The sequence below is a fragment of the Giraffa tippelskirchi genome, chromosome 1 (assembly GCF_054371585.1).
Source record: "Giraffa tippelskirchi isolate mGirTip1 chromosome 1, T2T-mGirTip1v1.2.pri, whole genome shotgun sequence".
Lineage (NCBI taxonomy): Eukaryota > Metazoa > Chordata > Mammalia > Artiodactyla > Giraffidae > Giraffa > Giraffa tippelskirchi.
This window is the reverse complement of record NC_137275.1, coordinates 66593301-66618306: the sequence shown is the minus strand read 5'-3', so window position 1 is coordinate 66618306 and position 25006 is coordinate 66593301. Positions and strand designations below refer to the sequence as shown.

The 25006-nt window shown below is 45.7% G+C and overlaps 1 protein-coding gene across 2 annotated transcripts in view; it reads right to left on the bottom strand.

Annotated features, from left to right (window-relative positions):
* Window positions 1-25006, bottom strand: part of LGI2 (leucine rich repeat LGI family member 2) — an 81343-nt gene that overhangs the window by 20933 nt on the left and 35404 nt on the right. The window contains exons 1-4 of one of the 2 annotated variants that reach the window (XM_081543156.1): window positions 7370-7667; window positions 5386-5457; window positions 3744-3815; window positions 1106-1177 (exon numbers count right to left, since the gene is read on the bottom strand). In XM_081543156.1, the coding sequence (XP_081399282.1) occupies window positions 1106-1177; window positions 3744-3815; window positions 5386-5457; window positions 7370-7563 (410 nt within the window). In that variant the 5' untranslated portion in view covers window positions 7564-7667. Of the gene's footprint in view, window positions 1-1105; window positions 1178-3743; window positions 3816-5385; window positions 5458-7369; window positions 7668-25006 lie in introns of those variants that run through there. The other variant, XM_081543228.1, reaches the window with a different exon arrangement.

Genomic DNA, 25006 nt, shown 5'->3' with positions numbered 1-25006 from the left:
ATACTTTTGCTTCTATTAGGGTCTGATATAAAAGATTACCTCTTTAGATGGTATATCAGTTAGAGTTCACATACAGGAGGTACTGCCACCCTTGCCTAATACTTCTGCTCAAAGCCCTTCAATTTCCCCAGTTTATTTTTTTTGACCATAGACAAGCTCACTATGGAAATGGGGTATGTTATCCTACTCAAACACAAACTTTCTAGTATGCAAATGTGACAGGTTCCTGGCTGTTAAATTTCTCCTACCAAGACAAAGACGATGTTCACATTTCCATAAGCTCAGCCACTATTTCTCCAGTTTCCTAAATTTGCTAAGTGTGTGTGTGCTTGTTTCATTTGATACGCCAATTCAAATCAATTTGTTTAATTTTTTTCTCCAGAAGGCTATTAAAGAACTCAGAAAGCTTAGCTTAAGCCACAGATAAATCCAACATAAAAGAAAAAGCTATTTGCATTCAAATTAAAGGAACCACAAAAATGTCTCTATTCTGCTTCAACAAATGTTGAGCCTCCATTCAGCATTCTTCAATGAGTTAGGTAAGCCTCAGTTCCCAAATCTGTACAATGGGGACTCCCAGATTAAGGAGAAAGATAAAGAAAAGCTTACTAAGCACAGAGTAGGTATACAACACATGTTTCTTTCCTTTCCATCTCCTCCATCACTCCCATTACTCCTTGATTTCAGAGGCAGTCATGTGAATCTTAATGGTGATTCAGGACGATGGAGAAGATAAGAAAGCCAAGTGTGTGAGTGCCTATGATGGGATGGTGCCTGACTGACAATATAGAAACCTCTCGGGCAACCTAGAAATGAATTTCCTTCAGTGGATATTACAATATGGACAAAACAGCCAAGAAAGAGAGAGGCACTGGGAACTCTACTCAGTACTCTGTAATAACCTACATAGGGAAAGAATCTGAAAAAGAACAGATATATGTATATGTATAACTGAATCATTTTGCTGTACACCTGAAACTAACACAACATTGTAAATCAACTATACCCCAATATAAAATAAAAATTTTAAAAAAGGAGAGAAGCACCAGGAAGTGGCTCTTACTCTACACATTAAAGAAGTTACAACACTTTTCATAGGACTTACAGGTGAGTCAAGTCACGGAGGCCACGGAAGGCGTTTCTTGAAATTGTTTCTATTTTGTTCCCTTCAATGAACCTAAGAAGAAAATCCATATAATTAAACTGAACTTTCTCTGCTTAATACCTCAAAAAAAAAAAAAAAAACTGGGATGCTTTCAGAATGGAATCTAAAAGCATTTATGAATTTCAGAAATTCATGACCAAAGGCTTGGCCAACTACACCAGATTCCAAGTGGGAACCAGGTGTGTGTGCAAGAGCGTATGCACACAGATACGCTTTTTGCATTCCTTCCAGAAGCAGCGTGGAAGTCTTCAAAGTCAGAGTTGGCAGCATGGGTAGAAACATCTTGGGGGAAAAAGAAGAAAGCCCTAGATAAAGGCAAAGGAGAGGAAAGTGAAGTTGCTCAGTCATGTCCAACTCTTTGCGACCCCATGGGCTGTAGTCTACCAGGCTCCTCTGTCCCTGGGATTTTCCAGGCAAGAGTACTGGAACAGATTGCCATTTCCTTCTCGAAGACAATGGCAAGATATTCTCAAATTCCACAAGATTGGAACGCTTCCAGACCTCTTTCCCTCTCCAACCTTCTTACATTTCACAGCACCTGGCTATTAATATTTTTCTTTATATCATTGTCCCTTGAACAGAGCCCTCTGGTTTACACCTCCATGTTGAAGCCTTTGGGCTTCCCAGGTGGCTGAATATGTAAAGAACCTGACTGCCAATGGCAGGAGACACAGGAGACGCAGGTTCAATCCCTGGGTTCGGAGGATCCCCTGGAGGAGGGCATGGCAACCCACTCTAGTATTCTCGCCGGGAAAATATCATGGACAGAGAAACCTGGTGGGCTACAGTCCATATGGTTGCATAGAGTCAGACACAACTGAAGCGACTGAGTGCTTATGTACACATTGAAGTCTTTGCCCAGGGAGAATTCAATTAAACTTGGCTTCCAACAAGCCTGGGCTTCCCTTGTGGCTCAGCTGGTAAAGAATCTGTGGGAGACCTGGGTTTGATCCCTGGGTTGGGAAGATCCCCTGGAGAAGGAAAAGTCTACCCACTCCAGTATTCTGATCTGGAGAATTCCATAGACTGTATAGTCCATGGGGTTGCAAAGAGTCGGACACAACTGAGTGACTTTCACTCACTCACTCACTCCAACAGGCTTGAGTTCATCATGTCCTGCACAGTGTCACCTCTGAACACATGGGCAACAAGGCAGAGATACTCTCTAGATCTCTAGGTCACTGGAAATAGAAAGTATAAGAAAGTTGAGCACAGACCAAACTTCTTTCTCAGTGCTTACAAGTCTTAGGGCTTGCAAATAGGATCTCACAATAAAAACCCCGGGAGTGCTTTAAAGTCTTTGTGGGAAATACATGAATTGAATGCACTGGGACTATTCCCTAGGGCTGCAGAGAACTAAATTTCAGTTTATGGCCTCACATTTCTTCAAGTATAAGAGGGTCTCTGATGAGATGGTCCAAGGGAGAGGCTTTGCACTTTGATGTCACTGTTAGTGAAACAGTTCCTGATTCGTACACTGAGAATGATCTGGTCTTTTTTTTTTTTTAATCAGGGTCTATTCAGTAATAAACTTCAGTATAAACTGAGAAGCAAACTTCCTCCTCAGTAACTTTGACATGAAGATGCACTTCTGGAAAGACAGAACAGATTGCTCTTCACTCAGCACCTCCATTGACTGTTTATGTGCTTCAGTAGAACCTAGTTAAACTTAGCGCTTCAGCCTGACCACTCTTCCCAGGTTACCTAGACTGTCAGGTATTATGACAGTACCTGTATTATGTATCCTCTGGAGAAAGAATTCCTCCAGAGACATCTTTCCTGAGGACAGAAAATCAGCAGAGAGCTTTCCTAGACACAGGATGTGTTTAGAATTCAAATATCTCAGATAAGAAGGCAGAGACAAGGTTTTAAAAATCCCTCTGAATGCTAAGTGAGAAAATCCCATCTGATAGCAGGATTAATATTATTACAAAGTGACAAAAGACAAGGATGGGAGAACTTAAGGGGAAAAAAGACTATGAGAGTGTGAAAAGGCAGAAATCAGAGTGAGGGCAAAGCTCAGTGATGGTGAGGGGACAACTGCACATCTGAAAAGGGAAAAATAACCTTTATTTTAAAGGAGAAAAAAATAAAATTAGACTCCCAGCAGCAGCTCACAGGGGATACTGCAAATGGGATATAGGACAGTTGAATTAAAAACATGAAGTTGTAGCCCCAAGTAGGGAGACCTTCTTACAAATATGTAACCCTCAGAATCCTTCCTTCAGCTTTATTTCTGGCTGATCAGCAAATCCACACCTAGTTTTGAGAAGTAAAAATACCCGATGCAATTTCCAATTGTGCTTACAACATGACAAATTAAATGTCAGCAGAGAATGAATGAATATCTTTCCTTCTTTGTTCCCTTTCCCCCTCTTTTTCTCCAACCTCCTCCTGTCCCAGCATGTTCATACACAAGTAAACTATAAAAGGTCAGCACTGAAAAGAGAATGGGGTTTTCTGCATTTTCTCCCCCACCCCCAAGCTCTCTAAGAAATGCTATTCCAGCTTGGAAAGCAATACAACCATTCCACTGACATACCAATTGCTCAGCACATAGACAAAGCACAAAACTTACAGGTATTCGAGATGAAAGAGTCCAGCAAAAGCATCATCCCGGATGACTGTGAATGAGTTAGAATTCAGCAATCTGAAAACAAGAGACAGATATCAGCAGATTCCAGTGAAGAAATGCAAAAGTTGAGTTACACGGTGAAGCCATTTCTGTTTCTTTGGTTATGTTCTGATCTGTGGGCAAACATGGGCTCTTCTCAGGCCAAAACTGGCCCATTTTGTGCACAACCTGACTCACTGACACTGATGGATAATGGCAAGTAGATTTCCTTTGGCCAGATTTTCTGGTCGCCCTTATTATTCCACCTTTCTTCCCTGTGAGTCTCAGTAAATATGACCGAAGAGCTGTTATCTCATAGCTTTCCAATGTTCAGCATTACTAAACAGCCAGTGAGTGCTTTATGATGCACACATCTAAAAAGAAGTAATCTGACTCTTAGAGAAACTTGAATTCAGAGAAGTTAAGTGACTTGATCAAAGTCACACAGCTGAGACCAAACAAAATGAAACAAAACAAAAAACCTTTCTAGCATACTACACATGCCCATGGGAAATAATAAAAAAAAGTTTAAGAAAACTTCAGAAGACTCTTTTTCACCACATAGCTGTTTGAGTTGCCAATTAAGCCTTTGGTAAAAGTTTATATAGTCTCTACCGTCACCATTGATGACTATTCTGCATTTGCATCATATGGAAAGAATATTTTAATAGAACTATAATTTCTCAGAAATTACAGATTTTAAAATGGTAAGGATAATGTTGTAAGTAGGTACATACCATTTCAAGAACAAAAATATCAACATGAAGTTGATTTGGGATGAGTCTACTATATGCCATGTCTTCATATCTTTCTGTATGCATCAAGTATGTTGATAGTTTTCATTCTGATCTCATTCAAGTTTAAGAAACTAATACAAATAAAGAGTGAGCTAAGTACTCATGACTTTGCCTGTCACTGGTTTGCTTTTGAAAACTGCATTTTGGACATTGCTTTTTATCAGTAAATATTAACTGACCAAGGCTACAAGGCACAGGACACAAGTAGTTGGCAGGAGCATCTGGGATGAAGAGGAATTATGAGTGTGGGCTTTGGGCCCTGGGTCAGAGTTCTGGCTGTGATTTTGGGCAAGTTACTTAACTTCTCTGAGCCTCAGTTTTCCCATCTGTCAAATGGGAAAAGGAAAATACTGATATCATTAAATAAAACTTTGCCCATAAAGGCATAGCATGCTGCCCAACAGTTTACATACTCAGTCAACTAGAAATATTCCTATGACCATAATAACATTAAGAGTTTAAAATGTAGGCTCTCTTTTAAAAGGAGGTGTTTGGGAAATGGTTCATTTGGGCAAAATTCAGGCCATAATTCATTGTAATTAATCTCCCCAGTTGTTGCTGGGTGTGGGTGATGGCATCTACAATAAAGTCCTTGAGGAAAACACATGCCAGAGAAGGAAAGGGAGCTGAGCACTGGGGACTCAGCTCGGTGGGGACACGATGGACCAAATCAACACTAAGAGCTTGCCTTGGTTTACTGGTGGAGCACGGGTATCTTGGGAAGGACAGACACCCAGGAAGCAGAGATGGCTCTTCCCAAGACCACAGCCCCAGGACCCCCAATTCCAGAGAGGACTTTCCACACTCACAGCAACTGCAGGGATGGCAGATGGGAAAACATCCGATCCTTGATTTCCGAGAACGTTCCATTTACCAGGCTCCTACAGGCAAGAGAGGAACAAAATGGAGACTATGTTGCTTTCAGGAAGTGCCAGGCAGGATGGGCGAGTGGCCTTGTCCAAACTCCTCCACTCAGGAGTGAGGCTTCAAGCAGGACTTCTTGGGGGTAAGAAATAAGACGAGTCCAGCTATTTTCCAATGAACTGGATCAATAAGAAAACTGCGCTGAAAAACGGAAACCTTTACCATCAGTCTAGCTCCTTCCATAGACATTATCTCAGTTGGTTTAAATCAATCCCCTCACTTCCTTTTCTTAACTACAGGAGGCCCTAGCTGAAAATGGATAATTGCTTTACCTCTGCCCATGATTCTGTTTGTGTAGACATAGCATTAATGTTGGCCCACGAAACTCCAGGGTAGGATTAAGCATTCCCCTTGGGAACACAGCTCTAAAAGTCACTCAGAGCACTTCTGATTAAATGCACCGTGAAAGCCTTGGGGAAAAACTCAGAGACACCTGAACTTGAATGTGCAGTGGGAGGCAATGCCATCTGTCAGATTTAATGGTCAACCAGAGCAAGGAACTTGACTATTTTAGCCACCAGGCCCCTCATCCTTTCTGACCCCAGTAGGACCTCAATACATCATTTCAGAATTATTTCAGTTAGCATGCCACTGTGTTAAGCAGCTGGTGGTATGAGGGATTTAACGGGGGGAATTCTCATTTCTGGAATTCTCCATGTCATCTGACTTAGCAATATTAGGCATCAAACGGGCCCTCTGTTCCGGCCTGGCCAGACTCTCCTGACTTCTATAAAGGCAAACATGAAGCCCTTCACTCCTGGGTCCGGACCCCAGTACCTTGCTTGGGATGGAGGCAGGGAAGTAGAGACAAGAAAAAGTGTGAGCAACTTCCCCCTCCCCACCCCCAGGGGGAATGCGTGCCCTATGATGGAATAGATATCACTCCAGTACCTTGGCCAGGAACAAAGGAGTCGTCTCAGCAGGAAACAGTTCCCAGCAGTGAAGATATAACCCAAGAGCCCCTTCCACAGCCATGATGAGAGCTGGTCATGTGGCCTGAGTGACTGTGTAAGGCCAGGTTGAAAGCATCCTCTAGCAGGTGAATCAGTAAGGGGAAGCCCTTTCCTATCTGCTCCTCCAGCACTGAATAGGCAGCCAAGGTAATGTGTGGTGGGGAAGTGGGCAAGAAGGCCTTGTAAACTCAGGGCAAGAAGTCAGACTGACTCTCAGCACTTGCCCACTGAGCTGGATGCCTACACTCTCTAGTGCTCCACCAAGTCCCCTGTGCTTCCCTCTTCTAGGCCACATGGAACAGCATCACCACTTCCAGAGGAGACATGCCCTTTACCAGGTTCTGTCCAACCTGCAGTGTGAACAGGTCCAGAGGAGGCCACCGTGGAAACCACAGCCCCAGACCTCGGGTGGGACAGTGAGGCCTCATCCTTGAGCAATGGCTCCAGTTCTGCTGGGCTGCATATACACGCCCCCACACAACCCCCACACCTCTCCACTCCAGCACACATCCTCCTCTCAAACTTTAATGCATGCCAGTGTCACCTGGGGACGGCCAAATGGAGACTCCAAGGCTCCACTCCCCAGACCTTGCATCATTCGGCGCGGCCCCGGAATCTGCCTTGGCACAAACTCCCCCAGGTGGATCTGATGCAGGTGGCCCGCGGGCCAGACTTTGAGAAAACACTGCCACAGGGACTTGTCCGGCTTCCCAGACTCCGAGTCTCGGGTTCCCCTCATCCTCCCCGGGGCCCGAGCCTCCACCCACATCCCATAGCGCACCCCAATCCAAACGCAAAGAAAGGGGGCCGGGAAGCAGGGGGGTCAGGATCGCGCTGTCCCGGCACCAGAGGCAACTCCCGGGCGGCAGGGTGGGGCAGGACGGGGCAGGGGGCTGGCGGGGTCCCACTCACTCACAGGGAGCTGATGTCGCCCGGCACGATCCTGGGCACCCAGGAGGAGCCCACGCAGATGATGGACTCCTTGGTACAGCTGCAAGTGGCGGGGCAGCGCACCAGCCGCCTCACCTGCGCGCTCGGCGGTGTCAGACACGCGGTGCCCAGCAGCAGCAGCAGCAGCCCCGGCGCCCCGCCGCCCCTCCGCAGCGCCATGCCCGGGTCCCCGGTCCCCTCCCCGGCCACGACCCCCGCCGCCGCGCCGCGCGCTCGGACCCTGCGCCGCTGCAGACGCGGGCGCTGCTTGCTACTCCGCCGCCGCTACTGGCGAGGACAAGGGCGCCGCGGGTGTGGGAGGCCGAGCCGCAGCCGAGCAGCATGCTGGCCGCCACCCCCACTCGGCGCCCCCCCACCCGCGCCCGGGCTGCTGGGCGGCCGCCGCCGCTGCGCCCGCCGCACCCGCGCCCGCCTGACATCAGCACCCGCGCCCGCAGCCCGCTCTGGCCAATGAATAATGCGGGGCGGGCGCCCGCCCGCGGGGAGGGGGCCTCTCACCGCCCCCGCTGCGCCCCGCCGGCCCCTCCCGGACCCTTCCCAGGAGCTGCGTTGAGAGGAAAAAGTTAGGTGACCTTGGGGGAGGGGCCGGCCTGGACGGAGACCTCCCGCCCCCGCCCCGGGGACCTGGCTGAGCAATGCGGGATCAGATGCCCGCAGTCCCTCCACAGGCTCCAAATGATTTGAGGGGAGACCCTGGGCTACTTTGATCTTGACCAAAACGTGAGGAAAAAGGAAAAGTAGGACTAGGGGCAATGGCTTGATCACTGGGAAGGGAGACTTTGTCCTGGGTCTTTGAAGAGTACAGAATTTTGAGCTGCCTTTATTATTTGAAGGATGTGAATGCTGTCATTTGAGTTCAGCGGGGATGGGCTTGCTTGTCTTTGCGGTGGGGCTGTGGGGTCGGCTCCCTGCCCTCAGCACCGAGGCTTACAGAAGCTAGCCGCCTTTCTCTCCTGAAAGCATGCAGGCAAGAAAAGCCTCTACAGCACTGCCCGCCCCTGCTGCTCCGGGGCCTGCCTACTGCTTGCCACTGAGCTCAAAAGCCTATCCAAGTTCTCCCTCCCTCAGCGCATCACTAGCCACCCCACCCACCCGAATCAAAGCACTAGGGGCAATAGTTAATAGAGACCCACGGTGTGATACATTCTAGGATCTGTACATTTAATCTTCCAACTCTTTGAGGCATGTCCTAATCTACCCATTAGGAAACTGAGGCACAGAAAACGTCAGTAACTGACCAGTGGTCAAGGAGTAAATGGCTGGGCAGAAATGGGGGTTAGAGCCTGGGTGGGGGATGTAACCAGGCCCTGCTGAGCCCCTCTTCTCACCCCACCTTTGATGTGCTGAGCTTGAATCTTACCACAAGGTAGTGTGAACTGAAGAAATCAAAGAAGATGGTCAAAGCGGAATCAAAATGGCAAAAAGCCAGGACTACTCAGAGTGCAGAATCAAGGGCCCATCATCAGGCTACTAACCAAAGAAATCATTTCATATGTTAAGATACACCGAGAAGAAGCAGTACTGGATGCAAATGGTTATGACTGTAGGAATCAGTACTACGGCTGCTTCAGCGATCATTTTAAGCAGATGTGGCCGGCCACAGGGGCAGAGAGACTGGGTGGGCAAAGGATCATGCCATATCCTCAGGGAACCTGAAGTCTCACTGGGCAGATAGCCCTGAAGAAGTAACTCCATATGGCTACATGGGGGTCACAGATTGACCATAGGGGTTCAGGAATCGTAAGTCAGTTTGTTGCAGGTAACTTCATGGAGGGTGTTGACATTCACTGCAGGTCATCATTTAGCCAGCACCTAGCATCCATGGGAACCAATCTACATTTATCATCACTTAATTCATATGTGCCCTGGGAAATGGGTCTTCACATTTTATAGATGGGAAAACTGAGCTCAGAGCTGTATTTCTCTTGCCCAGGGTCACACAGTACATAGCCAGGAGGATCCTACTCCAGAACTGGCTGCTGTGTGTAGCCCTCACTGCCATGTTCTAGTTTTGTTTCGGCTGCTCTGCAGGCGATGCAAAACTTCCCTGACCAGGGAACAAACCTGTGCCACTTGCAGTGGAAGCACAGAGTGTTAACCATGGGACCACCGGAGAAGTCCTTCTCACCGCTGTGTTGACATGCATTGCCCACATACCTTACTCAGTAAGACCCAGTGCTGGCAATGCGGATGCAGACCATGGTCTGGAGAGGGTGATAGGCACATGGACCCACAGCCATGGATGTGTGTCCTGCACATCCTGAAAGATGTCTCCCTTGAGAGAGACAGGCTACTGCTTTATAGAGAGGAGGAGGCAGGGATTCTCAAACATAGTACGTTTTTGCTGACCCAGGAAAACGTTCTCAGCTGTGAAGTGGAGCAAGGAAGTAGGGTAGGGAAGGTAAGCTCTCTGTCCCCAGAGCTAGACAGCTGTAGGTTTGCAACCCAGCCTGCCACTTACTGTGTAACTGTGGGCAAGTTATGGCCCACATTAAGGCAAACTCAATGCCTCAGTTTCCTCATCTGTAAAATGGGATAGTTGTGTGTACCTTTAGGAGCTAAATGTGATCAAGACTATAATGGACCCAATGCCACATAAGAAGTACTAAGTATTTGTTCAGAGATCTGTGTGATATTGTGGGCAGGACAATTCTCAGATAAACTCTGGGATTGAAGGGAATGGGCAGTGGGTGGGGTGTGAGAGGCTGTGAAACGAGATGAATTTTCCTAACCTTTGTGCCTCTGCTTTACTCTAGGACAAGACACACTGCTTCTCAATCAAGGGTGACACTTGGCAAAGTCTGGAGATAGTTGGGTTGTTGCAGTGGGGTGGATGCTACTGGCATCTAATAGGTAGAGGCCAGGGATGCTGTTAAACATCCTGCAGTGCACAACAAAGCATGATCCAGCCCAAATACCACAAATGCTGAGTGGAAACACCCTGGTCTAGTGTCCTGGAAAGACTCTCGGCATGAGGAATTCCAGAGATGCAGATTCTAGGCCTGGCTCATCACTCATAAACAAACCTTGGTCGTGTCACTCCCATCTCCAGCCTATATTTTCTCATCTATAAAATGAGTATAATGAAACCTTCCTCTTTATCCCCTAAATAAATGTGACATATCATCATTATTGGGCTTCCCCAGTGGTTCAGATGCTAAAGAATCCACCTGTAATACAGGAGACCTAGGTTCAATCCCTGAGTTGGGAAGATCCTCTGGAGATGGAAATGGCTACCCACTCCAGTATTCTTGCCTGGAGAATTCCATGGACAGAGGAGCCTGATGGGCTACAGTCCATGGGGTCGCAAAGAGTCAGACACGACTGAGTGACTAACACTTTCACTTTCATCATCATTATTCCTATCTTTACCCTCTCCAAGCTAGGTCTATCTCCAGTCCATTTCTTCCAACCTGGAAAACTAGAAAGATCCTGATAGGAAGGGTGCAGAGAGAAGACTTGGGTGGCATAGCTGGCAGGCTTGGTATTTGTTTCAGCTCTGCTAGAGACACTAAGTGAGTGCTTGTAAATTATAAGGTGCAGTTTATAAATTAAGATATAAAAATGGAAATGCAGATTAGTTTGGTTTGATTCCAAGATCTTCAGTGGTTTAAAAAAAACCTTAATAGACAATCAGAGAAACACAATCTGTTTCCAGGAAATAGCAAGAGTTTTTCAAAATGTAAAAATTTTTGTTCAGACATACACTTACTCAAGCTGTATCTCTATGTCAGGAGCATGCACTTCTATGGGGAATGAAATGGCACAGGCTGAAGTGGCATGTGTAGGCAGATCAAAGCATTATTCATTCATTCACCTCTCATTCAACCACCTGCCATTAGGTCAATATTGATTCAGAGCCTACTAGGTACTAGGTTGGATTTAGGTATGAAGTCAAAGGAAATGTCAAGAATGTCAGTTCTTGACATTTTTGGCTGGAGCCAGTGAGTTGATGGAGGGACCATTTCTTGAGATGAGACAGCCTAGAAGAGGAGAGAGTTTGGCTGGAAGAGAGGTATCAAGGGTGTTGTATTGGAGATGTTGACTCTAAAATGCCCATGAGCCATCCACATGCTGTTGCTGAATTGGCAGCTAGACGGCCAGTGGAGATGGTAAGGAGGTGATGGTGAGGGTGGATAGGAAATCCTCAAACCTGTCTGAAACCTTGATGCTCATTCAGGGAGCCCTCGAAGTAATGTTACTTGATTGAATGAATGAATGAGGGAATGAATGGATGATATTTCGCACATACAGACATTAAAAAGAAAATATCTATGAGGTCTAATCAGCAGGGAATCACAGAAATCTTGCAGAAGAGTGACAATTTAAGAATACTGCAGCTTGGGAATCTATTTTTAAACCAAACATAATCTTCAAATCCTAAACCAATCTATAAATCTTGTAAGAATGTCAAAGACCTTGCCATGCTTCTCATACTCCTCCCCCACTTTCCAACTAAACCCCACTGCACCTCCGTCCCTTCCCCCCACCCTCCATCCCTCCCAGGCTCACCCCCTCACCCACCACCTCCATGCCCACTCCCACCTTGCCACCTTACTGATGTTCTCACCAGATTTACAAGCTTTAGAAAGCCTTCACTAACATCTAACTGACTCTGATGCTTGTTGTAATAACCAAAGAATAATTATCCAAACCTCAAAGGCACTTGGTTTGAATGGCTACAAATTGGATTCTCTGGGGGAAAAAAACCAAAACAGTCTTGTCTCTTTTTTTTTCATCAAAGAGTTTGCCAATCCCTCTTTGACCACATCACCCTAATATGCCACTCTTGTGGTTGGCTGCTGGTCAAATGTTTCTGGCTTCCCATCATTTCCTTTCTTCATCAACTCAGTGGGTGTCACAAGGCTGGAAATCATTCTGAATATGCCCCAAACTGGCCTCTTGAATTCAAACGTATTCTTGAAGAGCTGCCTGTGGATATTTCATGCAGTTTCCTAAATCAGCTGAAAGGCCCTCATGATGCTGGCCATAGTATCTGATGATCTTTGCCACCTCTTCCTCACCACTACTCTAGTGGACACCTGTGGATATCTGTCCACAGGTGGATGGATACACCTGGATAGATACACAGATATCCACACACATGGATATCTGTCACCAGGCATCAACAATCCCTTCTCATGACAACAGGATACAATTTTGCTTTGGAAGGAATGATTCCTTCCCAACATTCAATCCAATTCAATTCAATTCTATGTGGCTCATTTGATGAATATTCTCATTTTCCGTTGCACATGGCTCTAGACTAGAGCATTCCAGAACTTTCCACTCTCCCAGCCACAGTGACTGGTTTTGTGGTGAATGCACCATCCAACAGGAGCAATCAGGGCTAACAAAACTGCTTGACAGGACCTATGGTTACCATATGGAGAAGCAGTCTTACCTTCCACTCACCAAGCAGTTGGGGTAGTGTAAGCTGGAGAACCCACACAGGTTGCTGAAAAGGTGCCACTCTAGGAGAGGAATTTGATGGTGCTGTTTGGGCCTCAGATTAAGTCACCCATTAAACTCTTCAGTTTTGTGAGACAATAAATTTCCTTTCTCTGTAACTAGCCAGAGAATGGATTTTGGTTTATTGCAACTAGATGAATCCTACCTGGCCCACCCAGATATCAACAACTCATTCAGACAGCATTCAGTTCAGTTCAGTCTTTTCCAATGAGTCAGCTCTTCTCTTCAGGTGGCCAAAATATTGGAGTTTCAGCTTCAACATCAGTCCTTCCAATGAACACCCAGGACTGATCTCCTTTAGGATGGACTGGTTGGATCTCCTTGCAGTCCAAGGGACTCTCAAGAGTCTTCTCCAACACCACAGTTCAAAAGCATCAATTCTTCGGTGCTCAGCTTTCTTTATGGTCCAACTCTCACATCCATACATGACCACTGGAAAAACCATAGCCTTGACTAGATCGACCTTTGTTGGCAAAGTAATGTCTCTGCTTTTTAATATGCTTTCTAGGTTGGTCATAAATTTCCTTCCAAGGAGTAAGTGTCTTTTAATTTCATGGCTGCAATCACCATCAGCAGTGATTTTGGAGCCCAAAAAACAAAGTCTGACACTGTTTCCACTGTTTCCCCATCTATTTCCCATGAAGTGATGGGACCAGATGCCATGATCTTAGTTTTCTGAACGTTGAGCTTTAAGCCAACTTTTTCACTCTTCTCTTTCACTTTCATCAAGAGGATTTTTAGTTCCTCTTCACTTTCTGCCATAAGGGTAGCAGCATTAATTCATCCAGCTATCAGGGACAATACATAGCAACTTCAAGATGAAACTGGGAAGCAGGTAAAACTCAGTAAGTGTCCCTAGCTTTGCCTCTCAAAGCTCTTTCCCCAAATTTGTGATATCCTTTTCCTCCCCTTTGTCAGGGAAATTTTTAAATTCGGTACTTTTTTGGTCATTTTTCTTCTTCTCTTGATCAATACTGTCAGAATTTTGTTTATTAGTTTTCTCAAGGAACCAAGATTTTTTTTCTATTTGATCTTTGTTTTCTGTTATTACTATGTTTTAGTCTTTATCATCTGTGTTCTACTACTTATTCTGAAATTTTGCACTTTTTAAAAAAGAAGTTAATCAGAATCACATTAGTTTACAATCACTTTATTTTAAAAGAGTCACTTATGATGGTTAATTTTATATATCAGTGTGACTGGGCCATGGGATGCCCAGATAGCTGGTAGAACATGATTTCTGGGTGTATCTGTGAGGAGATTTCAGGAAGATGTGAACTTTTGAATTGGTAGACTAAGAAAGATCACCCTCCCCAGCCTCACCAATGCGGGTAGACATCGTGTAATCCATTGAGGGCCCGAATAGAACAAAAAGGCAGATGGAGGGTGAACTTGCTGCCTCTGCTTCAGCTAAGACATCTGTCTTCTGCTCTCAGACATTGGTGCATCTGTTCTCAGGTTTCAAACAAAGATTAATACCACTGTGTCCACGCCCTGTATATCCACCCCCTCCCCAATTCTCAGGCTTTTGGATTAAGGTACACTGTCAGTGTTTCTGGGTCTCCAGTTTACAGACAGCAGATCATGGGACTTCTCAGCCTCCATAACTGCACCAGTCAATTTCTGTATTAAATCCTCTCACATCTAGCTTATTGATTCTATTTTTCTGGAGAACCCGATGAATACATCAATCTATTTACATCAGAATGCCCTTAACTAGATTTCTAGTTCTAGGAGAAAGTGCCCAACTTTTGGTTGCAGTAAGTTGACTAGAAGTACATTTGTGAATCGCAGAGAGTGGCTTTGTGAGTAAAGTCAATCTTGTAAGACAAACACAGTTTTCCACACCAACTTTCACAATCTCAAATTTACAAATCAATATAATAATTTTATGGGAAATCGCTTCAGTCTTCTGAGCAAACAGACTTAGAAAGTCTACTTCAGGAGAACGAATTACAAAATAAGTAATTTAACTTCACTGTATAATCAGGGGTCTCTAAATATTTTCTAGCTCTTCTCTAATCCATAAACCATAGCTAATTCAATGCTTTGCATTCTCAAAGGACATATAATCTTTCAAGTTTCTTGCTGTTGAAGTCTGCGGCCTCTAGTGTCAATTTTAAATAAGACTAAAAATATTAAAACTAAAGATATATGGGGCTTACGTTTTTTTATCCTTTACCATCTGAGTTATTCTGTGACGCTGTGCCCTCTGCTCAACCCACCGCAGCCCACATCAAAATATATCCTGAGGGAAGTATCTAAAATGCATCCACATTTCTTCTCAATGACTGTTACTTCACTGGACAGACATTCCTTCCCAGGAATGCTTTGTTTGTGTTTGAATATAGCTTTCAGGAGTAAGTTCAACACCAAGAGAGGAACTTCAGAAAGACTCCCTGAAATCAGAAAATGGACTAAGTTTTCCACCACTGCCTAAGACCCGGCTATGAGTCTCCCATCTGCCACCTGTGTGTGTGTGCTCGGTCGCTCAGTCATGCCCGAGTCTTTGCGACCCCATGGACTGTAACCCACCAGGCTCCTCTGTCCGTGGGATTCCCCAGGCAAGAATACTGGAGTAGGTTGCCATGCCCTCCTCCAGGAGATCTTTCTGACCCAGGGATTGAACCTGAGTATCCTCCATTGCCAGGCGGGTTCTTTACCACCAGTGCCACCGGGGAAGCCCCTCTGCAACCCACCCATGTCTTACAGGAAGAGTTGCTCTGAAGAAGAGTGTCTAGAACTTATCTTCAGAGTCCTCCTTCATGCCTACCTTTCTGAGCTCTTCAGAATCTAGTACTAGGAAGGACCCACTGATGGAGTGTGAACATCACGGAATGTGTTGTCAGGGTACCTGATATAAATCCCAGATTCAGCAGGTCTTGTCTTCAAAGGGCTGTGATTTCCTCTTCTGCAAATGGGAGAGGACAGTGCACATCACCCTGGATTGCTTGAAGGATGAAATCCAGTTGAAGAATATGGAAGTTCTTCATATTTGAGGTTAGATAATTACGTGATTAGCTAATTGGTCTCTATCTGTTTATTGAAAGCCATGAACCACAGTAGATATAAATATGGATATGGATGAAAATTGATATAAATACGGATAGATATAGATTTAAATATATTCTCCTCAGAGAGCTTAAAACATACCCAAGGAAATAAGACTTTTCTATGTCAAATAAGCCTACTAGTACTCAGAAGGGTTTTAGTTCTTCCCCACCACTTTCCACAGCCCAAGAGACAGAATCTGTACATTTATCTGAAAGTTAGAAAAATTAGTTTAATTATCCAATAAATATTTATTGAGCAGAACCTGGGCTGGACTCTGGGACTATAATGGTGGACAAGGCACAATCCATAGATGTGGTCCAGCTATGGATTCTTGCTGCCCTTGGCTGGCCCTATCCATGCAGTCAATTCAGAAGGACATCCTACGTGCCTGGATCAGCAGCCCCCAGGCAACTAGGCAGAACCTTAGGAGCTTGGCCAAAGGGTGAGATGCTGACTCTGGTACACTGCTCCTCTTCCTCAAAACACACACTCCCATTACACTAGGGCAAGACCAGACCCACAACTGCAATGAGATAAATTTTCATCCCTTAAACAAACCTCATGACTCCTTGTTCTTGACCGTTAGGATGACATTGGAGCTTAAAATTTATGTGGCTCCTGAAGGCTGCTAGTTCGTTAGGAGAGCGGGTGATCCATCATTTAAGGGAGGGCAAGGAGGTGTGTCCACTGGCTTGAATGCTGACCCACAGGAGCGGTCATTTCGGGAAGAGGGCAGTTGTAAATCCCGAGTTTGTCCTCTACAGGCCGTCTTAGCTCATGTCAGACAAAGGTTTGCCCTCTGCTGTAAAAAAGTTGTGAAAATGTTACTATCTCAAGCATCCCTGTGTGGGGATATTTACCTTCCCCAGCGGAAGAAGTCAAGTACCTCTTAAGGGTGCAGTGATAAGATCTGACATTCACACAGCAATTTCGCAGTTTACAAAGCCTTTCACTACTCATGTTCTCAAGTGCAGCCTCACGAACAGAAGGGATTTTCAGAGGAAGAAACTGAGGCATGGACAAGTTAAGTGTCCTGACCAAGATCAAGCAGTCAATTTTAGGATATCAAGGAGTACAGTTGACAGAGTTGTCCTATCCCATCACAGTCCTGCTGGAGGGTATTGGGGAGAGGGTTAGTGGTAAACTGAGGAAAAAACCAGCGCCTCTCACAGTGTTGTAGAAAGCAGAAGCCCTGCCATTTCTTCTTCCATCTTGCCATAAGTTATTTGAAAGCATATCTCCCCAGCCATTCATGCATTGTTGATGGGAATTTAATTTGGTGCAGCCAGCCCAATGTGAAAGTTGCTCAAAAAGTTAAAATTTAAACTACCATATAATCTACCAATTCCACTTCTGGGTATTTATCCAAAGGAAATGAAATCACTGTCTTGAAGAGGCTTCTGCACTCCTATGATCATTATAGCATTATTTCTAATAGCCGAGATATAGAAACAAATTAAATGTCCATCAGTGGATGGATGGATAAAGAAGCTATGGTATCTATCTATCCATCTACAATAGAATATTATATTGACATAGAAAAAGAAAACTGGTGCAGGTGTTATAGAAAATGATGTGGAAGTTTCTTGAAAACTTAAAATAGAATTACTGTATGGTCCATCAGTCCCACTCTTGGGTATATATCCCCCAAAAATGAATTCAGGATCCCGAAGAGATGTCTGCTATCCCATGTTCATTGCAGCATTATTCATAGTAGCCAAAATACGAAAACTATCTAAGCATTTGACAATGAAGGCACAGCTCTATGCTGGACTGTTGTCTGAAAGCAATGTCAAATATGACCATTCCTCAAACCCTCAAGGGGTGGGTCTCAGTGATTTTCAGGCATATGTGACCTACAAGATGAACCTGTCCAAATATCCCAGGAGGCACCAGCTGAGTGAAAAGAGTGAATGGCAGAATGAAGGCTCTCTGCAAATTTCTACTTGATGCACATGAGGCCTGGCTTCAGGCAAAAATCCCTAGGAGCCAACAGAGAGTTGCTGAAGGGTGACAAGGGCAGAGAGAGGAAAAGGCAGAGTCACCTTTGTAGACCATGAATAATCCTGGAGCCTCCAGACCAAAAAAGGACCAGCTGGAAAAACCTCCCTCCAGCCACCCTCTACATTCCTCTCCACCCCAGTACAAGCTGAGGCAATTCCCTGGAGTGTATAGTCCAGACAGTGCTATTTATTTTTATCTTTTATCCTTTGAGAGAAATAATGGAATCCATCAATAATGTCTTGTTTTTAAATTCATTTGGGAAATAAAAAAATTTGCTGCGAGAATAGCATTCTCTCTGATTGATTTCACTATATTTTGGACAATGTAATTATAGTTGGATTTCCCCATTAAAAACTAAGGATTCCCTTGGTGTCCTTCATGGTATCTGGGCAGGCCACTGGAAAAGACTGATGGTCAGACTATGGCCAAAATTGGTGCTGTCGGGTCGGCTCAATATTCTGTTTTTTCTCACCTGCCATAAATGTGCATCTCTCCTGGAAAATGAGGTCAGTCTTCCTTCTGGCTCTTTCTAGGCTCTTTTGGGACACTAATCTGTGGTGGTGTGCTATTTGGGATTTAGAAGAAGCAGAGGCTGAGCTGGAGTTGGAATTGCAAAAGGCTTTATTGGGAACAGCTGTAAAAGAAAACAGGGAGAAGCAGATGTGGGCGGGGAGACGTCAGACCCCACTACGTTCAGCCAACCTTGATGCCTGGTAAAGCGGCCCAGCTCCCAGCAGGAATGGCCAGCCCTTGTACCACCGCCTTGCTCAGTTACAGTGCAGGGTTTCCCTGAGACAAGAGTGACCTTGGCTTGCAAGCTGAGAAGGATCTAGAAGAAGCTGGCAGCTGGAGACTGTCAGCTAAGCCCACTCCTGGCTGCTGAGGAGCCAGGCCTTTCGTGAAGAGACGTCAGAGCTGTGATTCTTCGGGTCTGCTATAAATGGTGAAAAAGACATTCTGGTTTTGCCAGCTGACATGAACTGAGAGCGACTTGGTGAAAGCTGTTACAGAAGGTCTCCAGTTCTTTCTGAACCCAAGAGAATATTAGCAGTGATTTCTTCTGAGAAATGTACTGCTTAAGAGGAGCTGATAACCACTGCTCATTGAATCTCATGCATTCATAGTTCATTGCTTGATTCAACAAGCATTTGTTGAGCACTTTCAATATTTATCTATTGAGGTCCTTGAATGTGGCAACTGAAGGACTGAGGTTACAAAGATTTCTGAGGCTTAAGCCCTGCAGTCAAACAGCTGGCACTTAAGCGGCAGATAAATAACTAAAGAAATGCAGGAAATCGTACAATTGCCATTGAAAAGAAAGGCATCTGGGGGAGAGGAACTTGGCAAAAGCCTTTACAGAAGCTCTTCAGGTTGTTTTAGACCCAAGAGACTATTAGCAGTGATTTCTTCTTCTAAATTCACTGCTTAACAGGAGTTAATAATACAGAGAGCCATAAATACACAGAAGAGGGAGTGATTTCTTCTAACTTGTAAGCCTTCCCCTGGTTGCTGTCGCTGGTCCATGACGAATGGATAGGATCTGAGCAGACAGATACAAGGAGAGGGACATTTTTCATGGAAGAAATAAAAGGAGTAAAGTCACTGATTAATAACAACAGCAATGCCTATTTGTGCTAGGCACTTAGTCTACTTTACTTAAGTTTGCTTTACTTAAGACTTGAAACATCTCTGCCAAGGAGGTGTTTATATCCTCAACATACAGGAGAAGAATCTGAGGATCAGAGAGGCTGAGTAATTTGCCGAAGGTTGCATAGACAGTGGGCTTCCCTGGTGGCTCAGACGGTAAAGAATCTGCCTGCAATGCACGAGACCCGAGTTTGAGCCCTGGGTCAGGAAGATCCCCTGGAGAAGGAAATGGCTACCCACTGCAGTATTATTGCCTGGAGAATCCCATGGACAGAGGAGCCTGATGGGCTACAGCAGAGACAGTAGCTGATTCAAGAGTCAAAGTTGAGTTGTCTGACCTGCAAATCCATTCCCAACCCTACACTGCCCCCTAACATGGGTGAATTGGAGACCAATGACACCGGTGGCCGTGGAGGGCACGTAGCAGGATGAGGAGGAGGAGGGATTCTGGGGAGAAGAACGGTGGGTCGAGTCCCGGGCTGTCTGTGGAATGTCCAGGTGGATGTGCGGAGGAACAGGTGGATATTTGCACTTGAAATGCAAAAGCATTGGGGAGAGACACAGGGAGAGGCCATTACTGTGTTAGGAGGTAGAGAGACCTGTTTATTTACCTAGGGGAGCAATGGGTCTGCTTGACAAACACTCTGAGTATGAGACTCTACAAGCTGGCTAAGTGACTTGTCTGTGGGAGAAGAGGAGCAGGATATGTTTGCCAGGGTGAGAGTGGGCTAGAGAAACACGGAGAGAGGAGGAAGCACAGATGCAGAGAGGTGAGGAAGCCTCTGTCAGGATGAACCCTTCCTCATGACTCCCCAGTCTTTGGGAAAACTACTAAAAGCACACATGTTCAGGATGTGACTGTGTGTGTGTGTGTGTGTGTGTGTATCTGTGTCTGTCTGCTACTAAAAGCACACATGCTCAGGATGTGACTGTGTGTGTGTGTGTGTGTGTGTGTGTGTGTGTGTGTGTATCTGTGTCTGTCTGTAAGCCAGCAAAGGAGCCTCTCATGTCAAGCCCAGACTGAGTCCAACAGTGTCTATGTGCTTGGAGCAGAGGCCCCAGGAGGAGAGAACCTAACAATCAAAGCCCCAGGGATTCACAGAAATCATGGCAAAGCTCTGGCCTTTCACAGGCTAGAGATTCAAATCAAATCTGTCAAGTTTTCCATGGAGCAAGGCAGCTGTGGTCAAGAGAAAACAGGTTGAGGTTGGAACTTCAGCCACCCCTGAAGAAGCTGCAATGGAGACCAAATCCAGTGAAGGGGAAGGCAAAGGGCAGACTAGAGAATGGCTGGAGTGACACTGCACAGACGAACGTGGGCCTCGCTCTGCCCTGAACTGATGGTTAGGAGTTGGATAAACCAGCCAAGCATCCCTGGTCTCCCATCCTCTGTGGGAGCAGCAGACCCCATGAACCCAGATCTTCTCAACTGATGATGCTTGTGGACTTTCGGGAAAGTTGGGCAGGCAGGCAGGAGTGCCATGAAGAGCTGCATGTCCTGTGTGCAAAGAGGGTGATTACAGGGAGGCTTCCAGGGCTGTCAGGTGCAGAGACAGAGAAAGTCATGGACTCTGAGTTGCCATGGGCATGGTGAGGGACATGCCTTTGGGAAGGATAAGAAGTAGGGCCAGATTGCCCTTCTGTCTGGGAGATGGTGTCCGCAATTCCTTTCTGCAAAAAGGTGCTGAGCATAGGTGTGTTCAGTTGGGAAAGTGTCCCTGTACTGAAGTTGTGTCCTGACGTGTACGTTGGCAAGGCTGCCCACTTGGCGAGGCGGCACAGTCTGTCCTGGCTGCTGACCCATTTCCCAGCGCCAGGTGACATAACCCCACTGCTCAAACTCATGGCTCCAGGGATAATAGGTTCTGATCAAGCAGTTCTGGGAAATGATGCCTTCCCCTCTCCTGAACAGACGAAGAAGTCCAGGAGGCAGCAGGCATGTGACTTCATATGCTGTGTCTCCTTTCAGGCCCGCTGACTTTGACTTCCCCAGCTGACTCCCCACCATCCCCTGGCTGCACTATCTCCAGCCAGAGAGGACGCTGGGCAACTTCAGACACAAATTCATGAGCCCGGGGTGGGGCAGACCAAGGGATGCTGGGAAGACCCCCCTCTTCCTCTGCACCAGTAAACCCCTTCCCCACTCAGAGGTCACAGAGACTGAGCCAATCTGAAGTCGGTCCCTTCATTGTTGGTTCTGCCTTTGGGAAGAATAGTAACCCATCACTCATCTTCACTCAGCAGAGGCTCACTCCTCATTTCATTCAGATCTTTTCTTAGGTGTCTCATCTTCAGCAAGGCCACCCCATCTGAAATGGACCCTCCATCACCCTCCATCAGTTCATACACCTTTCTTCTTTGTAAGCAGTTCCCATTGCAAGACATAGTATATATTCATTGGCTGGTTTGTTTAGTAATGTTTTTCTCATTGGCATTTGGCCTCCATGAAGGTAGAGACCTTGCCTGTCATAGTCTCTGCTGTCTCTGGAAGCCAGAAAAGCCCCTGGCAGAAAATAGCTTGTTGATCAATACCGGAGAATGGGCGGATGAGTGGATGCTATTAAGGCAGTACCATTCTGGAGGGACCAAGAGCAAAGAACACCTCATTTGGTTTACTGTTCTAGTCCCGTTGCCCAGCACAGACTCTGACACATCACAGACTCTCAAATACTTGTGGGATGAGTAAATTGAGTAAATGAAAGAAGGGAGGAAGAACCAACGTCCATCCCAGCATCTCCATAGCATGACCGAGGAAGTGTCCTGACAACATCAGGATTTGGAGCACATGGAATGGGACTAATGAACAGGAGAAAGTGTACACAGAGAAGTCAGGCACCAAGGATGCTCTAGGACCCTGGAGTCATTTGGATGTCTGATCTAAGATGAGGAGGCTCATACAGGATCATACAGTGTGAAGGCTGGCTTCTCAAGTTCTGTTCTCATCAGAGGAGAACAAAACAGCCAAAAATGACAGACTGTCTCACTAAGTGACTCTGTGACCTTAATCACCTCAGCTCTTTGGGCTCTATAGATTGTTATTGGAGTGAATGGATGGTAACATGATGCCGTAGGAACTCTCAGTGGAGCACGGAGGTGGAAGGGGATTAGATCAAATGCAAAACTAGACTGCCTCAAAGATGTGCTTCAAGTGCTCACCATCTACATTCCCATTTTTCAAAGCATTGAGATTTCTTCACAAGTTAAGAAACAGATAACGTTCAAAGGCAGTGGAGCTTGGCTTGGAAATCAGTTTGTGAATCTGCCTGTCTCTCCCCTTCCTTCCATTCTGTCATCTCTTGGGTAAAGTTAGCTCACCCATGTTCTTGGCTCAGGGTTTTGGGTTCACATCCTGTGTCTGGATGGAGGACAGATGCCTCTTCTGGGCACAGAGATTGGAATCTGGTGGGTCTTTCTTCTTAGCTGTTATTCAGTGAAATCCTTGTGGACTTGTTGGGATTGTTATCTCTTATAACCCACTAAAAACTGGTCCTATTGCCTGCTGTGAAAAGGGAGTCAAGGGGTACAGGGAAGCAGTTTCATCTGAGGGGTGACTAGGGAATATTTTGGGCTTCCCTGGTGGCTCAGATGATAAAGAATCTGCCTGCAATGAAGGAGACATGGGTTCGATCCCTGGGTCAGGGAGATACCCTGGAGAAGGGAATGGTAGCCCACTCCAGTACTCTTGCCTAGAAAATCCCATGAACAGTGAAGTCTGGCCGGCTACAGTCCATAGCATCACAAAGAGTTGGACACGACTGAACAACTAACACTTTTACTTTTCAGGGAATGAATGTTTTAGTAACTTGAAATCACTAAATTTGGTAATAGGCTTATCTCTTCTTCCAAGTGTGCCTGAATTTTTCACATCTGTGTTTATTAGACGCATTACTTACTCAATGCTTTCACTGATATGCTGTGTGCCCCTCTTTCCAAACTATTGACTTTCTTTTGATACTTCTTTACTATTCCAGGTCCACGGTTTTTTTTCTACAGTGTCCCTCAGCATCCAGGGGTGGGATTGCAGGTAGTAATTTACCCCATAGGAGTTGAATGACTTTGTGCCAGAGGAATGTATCGTTTGGACAACTTTTGGTGTACCGTGACTGGGGAGAACTCATGAAAGAGCTGTGGGGTGTGTGTGTGTGTGTGTGTGTGTGTGTGTGTGTGTGTGTGTGTGTGTGTGTGTGTGTGTGTGTGTGTTTGTGTTTTGCTACCTGAGTATCTGCAGAACCCGTTCCGTCTGTCTGGAGCTCTCTGCCATTCCATCTCCCACTTAATTAAGCCCTAACAATCCTTGGATCTCAGTTCAAACATGGCTTCTTCAGAACTTCTCTTGAACTCCCTAAGGAGATCGGGACTCCCTGTCTTATATGCTTGTAACACCTGTGTTTTTCTTCTACAGAAGAGCTGTCCAAAGAGAGATTATACAAGCTACCTATGTAACTTCATTTTCTAGTAATCACATTACACCAGCTTCCCTGGTGGCTCAGCGGTAAAGAATCTGCCTTCAATGCAGTAAAACAAGGAGATTCGCTCCCGTATCAGGAAGATCCCCTGGAAGAGAAAGTGCCAACCCTCTCCAGTATTCCTGCCTAGGAAATCCCATGGACAGAGGAGTCTGATGGGCTACAGTCCACGGAGTTGCAAAGGAGTTGGCTGCAACTTAGCGACTAAAACAACAAACAAATCATATTTTAAAAAGTAAAAAAGCATAAAAGGTGAAATTAACTTTGACAATATATTTTACTCAGCCCAGTGAATTAGTTTCCTAGGGCAGCCCTAACAAAGAACCACAAACTGAGTGGGCTACACAACATAAATGTCCATACTTCTGGAGGTCAGATGTCTGAAATAAAGGATCAACAGGATAGTACCTTCTGGGCACTGTGAGGGGAAATCTGCCCCATGCCTCTCTCCTAGCTTCTGGTAGTTAGCTGGAAATCTTTGGTGTTCCTTGACTTATAGATGGCATTCTCCTTGGGTCTTCAGTTTGTCTTCCCATTGTATGTGTCTATCTTTACGTGGCATTCTTTTTGTAAGAATCTCGGTCAGAGGTGGTAAAGAGCCTGCCTGCCAATGCAGGTGACTTGAGATGCAGGTTCTATCCCTGGGTCAGGAAGATCTGCTGGGGGAGGAAAGGGCAACCCACTCCGATATTCTTGCCTGGAGAATCCCCATGGACAGGGGAGCCTGGTGGGCAACAGTCCATGGGGTTGCACAGAGCTGGACACAACTGAGTGACTTAGCATGAAGCAGGCATTCAGATAAGGAACACCCCCTGTTTCAGTATGACCTCATCCTAACTAATTCCATTCGCAGTGACTCTGTTCCCAAATAAAGTAGAATTCTGAGATGCTGAGGATTAGGACTGCAACGTGTGAATCTTGAGACACACAACTCAACCTGTAACATCAAAGTACTTAAA